Here is a 12,594-nt window from a genome sequence, read left to right as displayed (position 1 = left end):
TTTTCTCCTAAAACTGACCAAAATCAGAGAACCAGCAAGTTCTCAAAATCATCAAACAGTTTGCTGTTTAATTTCCCTGCTCTCTCCTTTCTGCAGTGAGATCCCAGGATCCTCTGACAGGGGATGCCTTTAGAGAGACCTCACTTACTGTGACTGTCTTCAAAAGCAGTGTAGAGAGGGGGAAACATTTTAGAACATTCCCAAACAAGTTCTTTCTAAAGCCTATGGGTGTCTTTGCAGAAAGAGCACGTTGTGTGAGCAAGTGTTGTTGTAGGCTAGAGAGATAAGGTTTAGTAGGTTTTTCTTTCAAGAGTGAGTAATACATAAAATTGATATATCACCAGTGATGTAAAACATTTAATACATCCCACTCTCTGCTTTTCAGATACATTTTCTATAGGTGAGTATATGCCAAATTTGTGTAGTTTTAAAAAAAAATGCAAACAATGCATTTTGGTGGTGGTTTGGGACATCAGAGAGGGGTGCAAAGTACAAGATGGTTTTTAATTGTATTTGATTATTATGAAAAAGAAACAGTCTCCTAATTCTGTATATTCTAAACTTCTGACAGCCAAGACCCATGTTGAGACATTCAAAATTGTTGAATTTCCTTTACTGTGTTCTGAATTATTATCCATTATAACATGTGGAATTTTGGACTTCTTGAAAGGAAGGATAAACACCATTCTTGTAAAAAACCCATTAAAATATGCTGTGGTATTATGGAATATGCTCCATTGCTAGAGGGATTTCTTGAGGAGTTGTACTGGGGGAGTTTGGCTTTGTTGACACAATGATGTTAACACAGCACAGAGACTGGAGGCAGGAGGGCAGCTCCTACCCTTGAGAAATTACATCTTCTTTCATGTGTTCTCCTATTATTTCCCAAAGAAGAGCAGACACCAGAATTCTGTAGGACATCAATCAGGATGCCAGCGCAGGAGCTGGTGGATATCGCTTGTCTCAAAATGGAAGATGATTTAGAAACATCAAGGCATCAACTGCAGGGAATATTGTGCTTGCTGTGGGAGGACACAATCTTGGCTCTGCCTCTCTAGAGCAGCCTGGGGGCTGAGCCTGCTGAGCCTGGAGGCTTTAGGCTGCTTCTGGAGGTTTCCAGCACTGTAATTCTTGTTCCTACAGCAGCTTGACTCCCTTGTTGCCCAACCATCTCCGAGGACTTCCTCGGGCTGAATTGCACTGTGAAGGATTTTCTGCTGTAGGGTAATATTTTGACTTAGCTAGTGGCATGAGAACAGTTGAAGGAAGACTTCTAAAGATAGAGAAACCTTTCAATAACTTTTATCCTGTTTTTATACACTTATCATATACAGGTAATGTGAAGAATCCTAATGGAATTGTGAATTTAGCAATTATTTATTAGATTTTTGTAAATGTGCAATACTGACATGGCACATTTGCTATTAGCACCTTTAGTTTCGGTCCCATGTAGGGAGGGGAGTGAAAATCTTTGGGTTTCAGGATGATTTTCCAAACAAAGTAATACATTTTTCCACCTAAGTGTGGTATTTTGGGGTTATTTTCCAAACTCATTGGGATAAACAACATGTTCCACCGAAGAGAGCGGTAGAAGAACAGTTTATCTGTCGAAAACACATGGGAAGTTTAAAGGTGAAGTGTAGGATATTTTTCTAGTGGTTAAAAAATGAGCTTGTGGCAAACAAGTAGAGCTTGATCCAAATCAATGTGCTGAAGCCACCTCAGAAGTGAATAAAAAAAAGAAGAGTGTGTTTAATTTTGCTAATTCTTAACTCCATCTCATAAAATCAACCCATAAAAGCAAGATTTATTATGATATGCAAGATCAGAGAGGATCGTAAATGCTTTTCACCTTCTCATGACATCAGAGTTGGGTCCACTGCCTTCAGCCTGCTGCTAAATGAGAACGGGTCAGGTCTAACCCCTGACCCCACCACACTCACTGGCCCCAGGATCATTTTTAGGTCTAACACGTTGAGGAGCAGGTTTGTGTTGGCAGGAATTGGTACGAGCAGCTGAGAGCAGAGCCAGGGAATGAGGTAATGCTCGAGGGAGGCGACTGTCCTGGGCTAGTGTTCAGCTCTGTGGCTGGGCCACTCTTTATTCACAGCATGGACATGGCCTGCGAGGGCTGTAAAGGGAGAACATGAATAAATACTTATGAATAAAGTGCTGGAGAATGAGGTTTGATGTTTGATGTGTGATTCTGAAGGAGTGCCAATGTTTGAAAGAACACCCCCCCAATGCCTTTCTAACTGCAGCTTATTTGTATCAAGTACACTATCAAAAGCCATAACTGAAAATAATTGTGGGAAAACTTTAATACAAGTTTTTCTATTCACTTAATACTGGCAGGACCTGCTTAGATTGCCAGTAATTGCTGGGAATCAGCCTGTGTTTCTATATTCTGAAGTTTGCAAGTTGCTTTTATATGCTGTGACCTATGGACTTCAAGACGAAATCTACTCTGATCACATTAACAGTTACTTTGTAAAAATCTGTAACGTGCCCTTGACCACAGAAAATAGTTGAAAACAGTTTAGATACTCTAGATTTTAAAACCTGTGATATTTCCTTTGAAAAATTTGTTTTATGTTTCCCTGTGACTGCGTAGATCTTGGTGGATGGGGTGAGGAAAATCTTTCCCTTAGGGATTGTAATTGGGTTTTTTTTGGAGTGAGAATAGATGTTAGTGAAGAAACTGCAGCATTGTTTTAACAGCTGTAATTAAGTCCTGTTTACTTGAGGACTAAAGAAGGCATAGCAGAAAAAAAAAAACAGGGAATGCATATTTTATCTCTGGTTCTTACTTTATGTGGAAAAGTTAATTACTGAGAAATTACGGGCAAGGCTTTGTACATTTAGCCATACCGAGACTGCAAAAATTTCATAGTGTCAGGCTGTTTAGTGCCACGATTATATGATCAAAGGTGGGGTTGTCTTGCCAGGCTAAGCTCAACTGTTCCGCAGCAAAGAATTAGAGTAAAGAATAGAGCTAATGAGGAAAATGGCACAAAAGGAGAGAAAGCAGCAGGAAACTGTAGGATGTGTTTAGAATGGCTTTGCTGAAGCTGTTTGCTTGTGGGGTGTTTGGGTGCAGAGCTGCTCTGGCTGAGCTGGGCTTTGCTGGGACCTTCCGGACCTGAGCTGGTTCCAGGTCCCTTCTGCTGCCCTCAGCACACGCAGGAAACGCCTCTTTGCTCCAATAAAATTTAATAATAAATTAAATTTATTAAAGTTACTGCCAGCGGATGGACAGCGTTCTTGCGGAGCCAGGCTGGTGCCGCCTGTCTCCCGGTACCATCGGAAAGGGAATTTTTGGAATTTCGGGAAGAGCCGAGCTCGGTTCAGTCCAGCCCCGCCTGGCGGCACCGGGCGGAACTGCACCCGGCCACGGTGGGACACGGGAGGAAAAGGGTTAATAAATAACCCCCAAAAACACCCCCTGTTAGCAAAGCGCACTTCATTTATTTACCACAGAGGCTTCCAGAACCAAACGCACTCGAGCACCAAAATCTGAGCACCAGACTCTTCTGCTCTCCCAATATTTGTATTTTATCATGGAAAGGAGCCCTTCAATCAATTATTTCCACTAGAACCTGTCTAAACTGATGAAATTCATTCTTAAAAGTATAGGTTATTATTATGCAAATTATAACTCACTGCTTTCAGATAAGCTGGGGAGAGGTTACGGATTTGAAGCGAAATCACACGGAGAAAAAAAATAGAAAAAATGCATTAACTAAGCAGTTTTCTAAAGCCTAATTATAATATTGTTCAAAGCTTGCAAAGCAGTTGGGTGCTATCTCCTTGGTGGTCAGAAATGTTGGTAAAGCATGCAGAAACATACCTGAGGTGCTGATAGAAGCACAAGAGAGGGAGCAGCAGGTGCCCTGGATGTGTGACCACACTTCTGAGCAGGCTTGGGCAGCCTCTGCTCCTGCCTCTCCTCTGATAGCAACACTGGGAAGAGCTGGATGGAAATCAGCTCAGGTGGGACCCCTGTGATTGCCAGAGTCTGCCCCAGGCAGTGTTGTGAGAGGTGACAGTTTACTTGGAAGAGGTAAAGGAAAACGAAGTGAATTTTTAAAACCCCCTCAGGCAAACTTTCCTGCATACAGGAGGCTTAGGGAAGGGTGGAGGATGAAGGGAATAAGAGCAGAAAGAGAAAAAAAAAAGCTTTTTCCCTAAGAAATAAAATTGGTTACAAGCAAACCCATGCTCTTAGGAGCCTGTGTGGAACATATTAGAGCTGAGCTCCCTGTTTACTTTGTGTCCACAAGTGTGAGTAGCTTTCCCAGTCTCAAAGCCAAAACCTAACAAAAGCAGAATGCAGTGATGGAACACAGAGGGAATTCTGCCTGGAAGACGTCTTTGTTTCACATCTCAAGCTCCCCTGTTTTACATTCGTCAGGTTACTTAATCCACTTTTATGTGGGCTTGTCCCTTCTTACACAAGCTATGCGTGCATACATTGTTATTTGGCTGGATTTTAAGAATCAGAAGTGTTGGCTATGATTCTCTTTGATTATATAAGCTTTTAGGTATCAAAAATAGGGTCTGTGTTTTGTAACATAACCTCTCACTTTGCTGTGAGGCGTATGTAAGAAAGTAGGGAAGAGGTGGTGAAGGGTTGAGATGCTGAAGACACTGGTGGGGGGGAAGACAAGAAGTGTGAACAAGGTGCAGGAGGTAAAACAATGGCAGTAAAGGGTCTAAGGAAGGTCAGTGATGCAGCTGGAGTGTCATCAGAGTAGGCGGATTTTTGGCAGGAGAACTTTGTTTAGATTGGAAATTGGGAATGAGCTGAGATGCAGAGAGGCCATGGAGGATGCAGAAATAATAATCAAAGTGGAGGATAAGTGTGGAGTGGGTAAATGCCTTAGTAGGGTAGTAGGGAGTGCAAGTTAAAGATATTTCTTAGAAGTGCTGTAGAAGAAAAGGCAGCATGTACCAGGGGGAGGGCAGTGGAACAATAATTGGGATTGTGTGAATAACAAGGCTGAATGATCATAAAGACTGTCTGTCCTAGCAATGATAAGACTTCAAAGAACATTAAGATCTCACAGATTTTTCCTGCTTTTAGTGACGGCATCGGTCAGTCCTGTGCTTCCAGCAAATCAAGGTGCTCTGCCTTTGGCCTTTATTGGTTGCTATAAATCATTAATCCCAAGAAGTAGAAACCCTCCTGGGCTGAGAGCATCTCCTCTGGGTCAATTCCAGCACAAAGAGAGATTAGTTATCTGTGCATGAACCTTTCTGCACATTTTCTGTGAATGATCCAGGTCTGTCAGTCAGAAAAGTTTATAAATGTGCTTGAGGGGGAAAGAAAATCATTTAGAGTGTACTTGGTGGTGGTGTTTCTGAATGCAATGTGTGCATTGTAGGAAGCACAGCAGATACTGAGCTTTGATATGAAAAGTCCGACTTGCTTTTAGAAGTTTTCTTGGGATGTGGTTGCAAGGCTGCACTGTGATTTGGAGCCTCCTTAGGTGCTTTCCTTCCTTCAGCTCACTTGAGTTTTCAGCTAGTGACAAAGCCTGAAATGAGAGGATGGGAAAGGAAGTGAATTTCTGTTTAGAAATGCTCCAGCTGATAGGAAAAAACACTTCTGGGTCAGGAAGTGTGAGTGCTCTTAAGCAGTGGTCTAAAACTGTCTCAGCATTGTGGCTGCTTCACTTGCAGTGCTTAAACTCATTCAAAGTTCATGAAAGCATTATCTGGGGAAGATGCTGAGGACAATATGCCAAATTCCTGTGGTTTATACCTCAGCTCCTTGTACCTGAAGGTGGACATTCAAAAGATAAATTGGTCACTGAAATTGTATTTATTGATTCTTCTATCAAGTTGAGGCAATGATCAAAGGCAGTTACTGTCTTGCAGTTGTGTCTTCCATGTGTTTTCTCATTTGAAGGTGGACATAATTGGGCAATATGATTATGAATTACCAGTGCCATCCAAAGAGAGAGAGAGAGAGAGAAAAACCACTTGTTGCCATGACAACAAAAGATGATGATGTGTTTACTTGAAACTGAGTTCTGCACAAGGATTCACATCAAGCCACATCTGAAGATCGGTGTTTGAAGAACTCTTCTTGAGACAGTTCATTCCTCTTTTCAAACATTTGCTGCATTTGTGCACTTTTACCCCAGGATATATGGAAGACGTCTCCCTGAAAGCTCAGCCCAGGACAGAGCAAAGGCTTTTATTTCCAAAAGGCACGCTCTAGTTCAGGAATGGGGATCCTTCCCAGACTGCAAATAGCGGCGTGTGGAAAAGCCAGCCAGTCAACTGCCTGCTGTTTATATAAAAGGAGTTTGTAGTGAAGAGACTTCCTTTTAAAATGAATCACACCGTAACTCACTTTTATAATCCTTTAATGTCTTTTTGGCTTCTAAAAGTATTTGAGTTTAAGAGCATGCTTTGTAGTATTAATTTTATCTCACTGAGCTTTCTTTTGTGTATAAATCTGTGCTGGGGCAGGGGAGATATTATTTATTAATTCCTTGGAAGTGGTTTTTATGCAATATATACTGAAGAGAGAAGAGTGTATTTTATATTCAAATGTGGCAAACTACTACTCTTCTCTCTGAGTAAATATGCTGTGTATAAAAAGAACTGTGTAAGTGCTGCACACCATGAATTAGCCGATTCCCCTCTTGTTGTACTTGCCTTTTAGCTAAATTTTAGCTGCTATTCTTCAGAAAGATCTTTACTAGCTTTTATTTAAGCCCATGAAGAATTTGGTTGTATTCATTTAATATAATCAGAGACCATTAACATTGTCAGAGATAGGCAGTCAGTAATGTTGTTTGAAATTCTTCTGTCACAGCTTTTGTTTTTAAACACTAGATATTAAATATACTTGTAATATATAGCACACATTTGTATTTGAAATATTTTGCTTGATTGTACTTAAGGAATCTAGAGACAGAGAGGAGTAAGGAAGAAGTTGATGAGAATGCTGAAATAGAATTTGCAGTTCTTACACTATAGGAAAATCTAGCTGAGTCATTTTTTACATATCTAGTGCTACTGTTTGAATGTGAAGTTAAAAAGTTTCAGTAAGCATTTAATACATCTGAAATTCTGGTTTTGGTTACAGCACTGAGGTCAGTTGTATTGTGGCCTGGGAGTTTTGAGGTTGTAAGCCAAATTTAAAACCCAACTGATCTCAGAAAGAACTTGGCACTTTTTGAGGCAGGTCAAGGTCTTGAAAATTCAGATCTTTAGCCAGCCCTCTACATTTTGTCTCTGAGCTTGTCCCCTAAATATTTCAGTAATGCCTTCTTCAAAACAAGAGTGTGTGACTTGTTACTTTGAGCCATGCAGCATGGCTCATGGCATGGAAATACTGTTCAGTTATTTATTTCAGGTAGCAATAGTGCATCAAAAACTGGTGTCAGAGGTTAATGAGAAGGGCAGTGTCAGTGATAGTGCAGGAATTAACTGGAATTAGACCAGAAAAGACAGGTGGCATGACTGGATTTGATGTAAACATCAATGTCAAAACATATATTAATCATCCATTTTTCTTGCAAGCTTGAAAGCTGTGAGCTTGTGCCAGTTTTCTGTACTGCCCTTTTCTGGTGCCATACCTGATGAGCTGTGGATAAGTCACTTCCTCTGTCAGTGAGACCAGCTGGTGATGTTGGTGATCTGCCACTCGTGCTGGTGCTCCCAAATGCTCCCTCCTCCACTGACTCCTGTCCTAACTCTGAATGGAAACTCTCACTGGAAATTTCCTGTAGGACAGAGGCCAGGTTCTGGCACTCCTGTTGGAGGAATGTTGGTTTATGGGGTGTGCAGGGAGCTCAGCGTTGCTGTGATTTCTTTTGGGTAGCCTGCAGTGCTGCTGAGCTGAGTTGTCTGACAAATACTGGGGTTTTCCAGGGAGTCATGGGGTGATGGCTACATGTACAGCCCTGGACATGACACTGGGGCTGCCTGCACAGAGGAGACAACAGCAGATCAAACACTGGGCTACTGCTGCAGCAGCCAGCTTGCGTCCTTGCAGTGCCTGTGTCCCTCCTGCTCATGCCCTCTGTTTCCTGTGCCAGAGAACAGAACAGATGGCCCATCCCATCTCCAGCTCTCCCCTGCCTTAAGGAGGTGGGTGAAGACTGGAATGAAGCAGCCCTGAAGGCTCTGGGGAAGCAGCAGGGGCAGAGGGTTGTGGCTGAGCAGTGCCAGGGGGGGAGAAGGAAGGCTGGGTCTGAGCAGACAGGCCCCCGTTCCTTTGACTGACAGACAGGGATGATGCAAAGGGAATTTTACTCCTTTATGCTTTCCCTCAAATCCGAGGAAGCTGAGGGATAGAACATGGGTCTCTGAGAAAACACTATAATTATGGGTAATCTGGTTTGACTCTATCCTTTGGAAGTCAAATTCAGTGTATGGATTGACAGTCTTGCAACTCTGACCTCCTTTCTTGAAGGTTTTCTGTACTGTTTTCTGCTCTTGTTACTCTCTCTTCAGGGATTCCCCTTCCTATTTTATTCTCTGTTCCACAAGCATGAAATTTGGAGAATAACCTCCCTGTTGGCCAGCTGGTGCTAGGCCAGCCATCATCCTTTATAATCCTCTGGAACCTACCTTGGATCTTATTTGCTTGGGAGGAGTCCCATTGATTATAAATCAGTTGTATGGCAGAGATTCTGGAGTAGGGAGTATCTTTGGTGTTTGTGGTGATAGTAAGCTTGCAAAGCAGAGCAAGATGAAGAAACCTATCTAATGTATCAATGTGTGACTTCTGACAAGTTGTCTGCACAAGAGACAACGATATGTACAGGCCAACTGAGAAGATAACAGCTGTGATATTGGAGAGTAAGCAAAAGAGGCTTGTTTTGCTTTCTCAACCAGGGTAGCTGCAAAGATATGCCTGCACTTTATATACATTGGTTGCCATGATGTGTAAGAAGGAGTTGAACAAGTCAAATGCCTGTACACACATTGTAGATAATGCTATTCTCATTAAATTTGCCATTTTCTGTCAGCAGTGCAAACTGACATTCACCTAAACAGAAGTGAAAGCGTTGCTGATAGTCATTAAAGAAGGGAGAATTGGCTATATCCATGGGTAAGAGGTGTTTGATTGTCTCTTTTTGCCTTGCAGGAAGAATGCAAGCAGATCCTGGCTCGGCAGAAATCCAGCTCCCAGTCGGATTCTCACGACGATGAGATTTCCCCGCCGCCTCCCAACCCGGTGGTGAAGGCACGGCGCAGGCGAGGAGGGGTCAGTGCAGAGGTGTACACCGAGGAAGATGCTGTTTCCTATGTCAGAAAGGTAATGTGGGACCTCTCTGGCTCTGAGATGTACAAGACAATCAAGTGACTGATATTTTGTCCCTAGTTTGGACTCCTGGGCCAGCCTGGAGGATGGTGTCCTCATGCTGGCATGAGCAGGGCCTGACCATCTTCACACTCAAGATCTTTTGCTGTCTCCTTGACTGGGGACTCTCCCCATCAATGGATTTCAGCATTTGCTGTTCCTTCCTTTTTGAGGTGTGCTGCTCATCTGTGTCCCTGTCTAACAGGGTCAGTAATTCTCAGCCATTTTATTGATAGTGACTGACTTCAGCATTTTCTGAGTTTGATCAGAACCTCGCATTATTGGAAGACATCTTTTCTATTGCTGCATTTCCTGTTTGCTTTGCTTTTTGTTTTTTGTTTCCAAAAGTCAGTTCTGCCTCAAAATTTCTTTAATCTAAGTCATTTAGGTTTCCTAGGCCACTAGAGCACTTATTTCCCATGTTGATTAGCTACCACTTACCCCATTGAATTTTGGAAGTTGACCATACTTGGGTGACTTTGTGTGACCACTGTCTTTGCAGAAATGCCAATCTCAAATTAGGTTATTTCCTCACTAGGAGCTCTAATTTGGGTTTCTCTCTCTTTAACTGCCTTTTTCACAAAAATATCTAACTATGTTATATCTTTGATATCTCTTAATAACTGCATTTTTTTGACACTGGCTAAAGCTTTCAAAGATTATTAAAAGAGAGATATTACAATAGCATATGTCATGTTTGTTTAGGGAGCCAGGCCGAAAGTGTATTTCATAAGGTTGACAGATGCTACTAATGTGCTTTTGTGCATGCCTGGAGTAGCTTTAACTCAAAGAGCTTTTTCTTTATGGGAATACATTTTGTCAGTCACTGTTTTTTGGCAGAATGCTTTTTGCCTTTGCAGTCAGATGTGCTTTTGTCATCTGCTTATGATACAAGTTCACTGGCTGCTCTGGGGATTTCTGTACCAAGAAAAAAAGAATAAGGAGAGCCATTCATCCTAAAAACAAGTGTGTAAGAGTATTCTTGTGGCACTTAAATAATATTTGCAAGTGTGTGGTAAATTTTAATAGCACTGCGGGCAAGCTATTATTTAATGCCCTGCACCATTAAAAAACTTATGTGATACTTCAAAAGCCACTTTAAAACACTTTTCTTTTTGTGCATTTTGCAATATCCCCCTAAAAAACTTCCATGGAGAGATCCCATTTGTTTCTGCTTGTTATGGGTTCCATCTGACTCTTCTGCAAATCAAAGAAACATCCCTTCCCACCCCCTGAGTAATTCTTTTATGTTTATAATGGAACCTGAAGTAAACTTTGTTTTCTTCATTTCTCAACAGTGATGTCAGTGAGTCCTGACAGTAGCATGAGTAGGCAAGAACCAGAAGCAGCAATACAGATCACATTCTGTGTGTTCTGTGACTAGCCCTGTTATGATTTTAATTTCCTAGGAACTGACTGATCTTAAATAATAATAATTTAGGGGATAGTTTCTTGTGCAGCTACAGATGCTGGAAGGAATACAGAACTAGCACTGGGAGGATTTGTGTCAGTGCTTTGTCTTCTGCCATAAGCAAATGTATCCCATGGTGAAACCCATGGGTGTGTGTTTGTGACAGATTTCTAGAATACAGAAATAAAAGGAGACACTGAAAGGGCAAATTATGGAACAAATTTAAAAGAGTAAAAAGCAAGGCAAAGGTTGTGTTAGACTATTGCAAACAGATTGAATTTTAGATAGTAGTCAGGAAGAACCTCTGGCTTGAATTTAGGTATTGGATAGAAACACATCTGGGTCATAAGCCAGTTTGAAGGATCCCTTGCAGGGGTGAGCATGAGTAGTGCTAGAGGCAGTGAAATGAATTATGTCCCTGGAGAGAAAATCAAAAGAGATTTAGCTTTGTGAATTGTGCAAGCACATGGCATGGCTTCATTCTGGGGAAGATCTCTGTGGAGGGTTAGTTCATCCTTGAACCAGAGAAAGTAATATTTGTCAACACATCTGACATAACACAGTTAACAACTAACAGAACAGGAATCTAGCTCTAAATAGGGTTATCAGCTTGAAGAGAATATTCAGTGATTATTTGGAAGAGTGAGGTAAGAAATGGCCAAGTGATTCTTACCAGCATTTGATTTTTGTCAGATGCCTGGTTACACCTAGAAAACCTCTCCTGTGTTTTCTGTGTCCCTGCCCCGACAAACCTTGTGACTTTCACTGCTGTAAATTTACACTGGGAAAGGCTAGTCAGTGCTATTTCATAATCAGGCAGAAAGGCTGGAGTTGAATGTCTCAGTGATCTGATTATTTACCCTTTTGGCTCATCAGCAGTAAGCTGAGCAGCTGGTGTATTCTTAATAGAGCAAGGGTTCAGGCCTGCAATCCCATCCAGTGTTCCTCTGATAGGGTAAAAACCAAAAATAAGATATTGGCCAAATTTAACACTGAGAAATTTAAACTTTTATGTCAGTTAGATTAGGTTTCACTTTGATACAAACATGCAGTTTGTACATGTATACTTCTCTACACTTAATTTGATTAATCTGATGACTGCAGCAGTCGATACAAGAGAGGTCTGAAGTCAGTTTAACTTTAGATCTTCACAGTGCAACCTTTCCCTGTGAAATAAATCTTGATGATTCTTTGTTGGAACTGGTTCTACATCAGTTTCACCCTTTGAGACATCCTTCTTTTGGCTGGATGGGTGGTTCCTTGCCTGTCCAGGATGAGGGAAGGAAATACCTGCACATCAACACAGGCAGTAACTTAAGACAGACAGATACACTATTCCTATAAAATGTGAGAGAAATGTATCTGATAAATTCCCCTTTATCAGACCTTTATTGTGCAGTAATTGACAATAATTACAGTAATCTGACAAACAGATTTTGATTTTCAGATTGGAGTAAGGTTTATTTAACACTTAAAACTTCTGCTGTGCTGGATTCTGTCCCATTACAATTAAACTATAAAGGAAAATCACATTATCAAAGACAATGTATATCTTTGACAGGTCAAAATTTTGTTACAAATTTCTTGTGTTTCCCTAATCTTGTCTTAATCTTGGAGTCTCAGAGTGGTAGAAGAAGATACTTGGCAAATAGAGAGATACATTATCTACTGATATCTTACCTAAATGGATACCAAAATGGAAATACTCCTGAATTTCAACTTTTATTTTGAGCAAATTCATGCACAATAAGACTTTTGTCATCTCTCCACTTAACTAATAAAAATCTCTTCATGTTCAAATGGAAATTCTTCTTGTTTGCCATCAAGCCAAGGCACAGGATTTTGACTCAAG

General features: G+C 41.2%; 1 protein-coding gene across 2 annotated transcripts in view; it reads left to right on the top strand.

Annotated features, from left to right (window-relative positions):
- Positions 1 to 12,594, top strand: part of PRKAR1B (protein kinase cAMP-dependent type I regulatory subunit beta) — a 91,699-nt gene that overhangs the window by 1,586 nt on the left and 77,519 nt on the right. For both annotated transcript variants that reach the window (XM_086853839.1, XM_086853838.1), the window contains exon 3: positions 9,116 to 9,286. In XM_086853839.1, the coding sequence (XP_086709965.1) occupies positions 9,116 to 9,286 (171 nt within the window). The remainder of the gene's footprint in view (positions 1 to 9,115; positions 9,287 to 12,594) is intronic.

The sequence above is a fragment of the Cyanistes caeruleus genome, chromosome 17 (assembly GCF_971803275.1).
Source record: "Cyanistes caeruleus chromosome 17, bCyaCae1.hap1.1, whole genome shotgun sequence".
In the NCBI taxonomy this organism is placed as follows: Eukaryota; Metazoa; Chordata; class Aves; order Passeriformes; family Paridae; genus Cyanistes; species Cyanistes caeruleus.
Note: the sequence above shows the minus strand (reverse complement) of the source record. Positions and strands in the feature narration are given on the sequence as shown.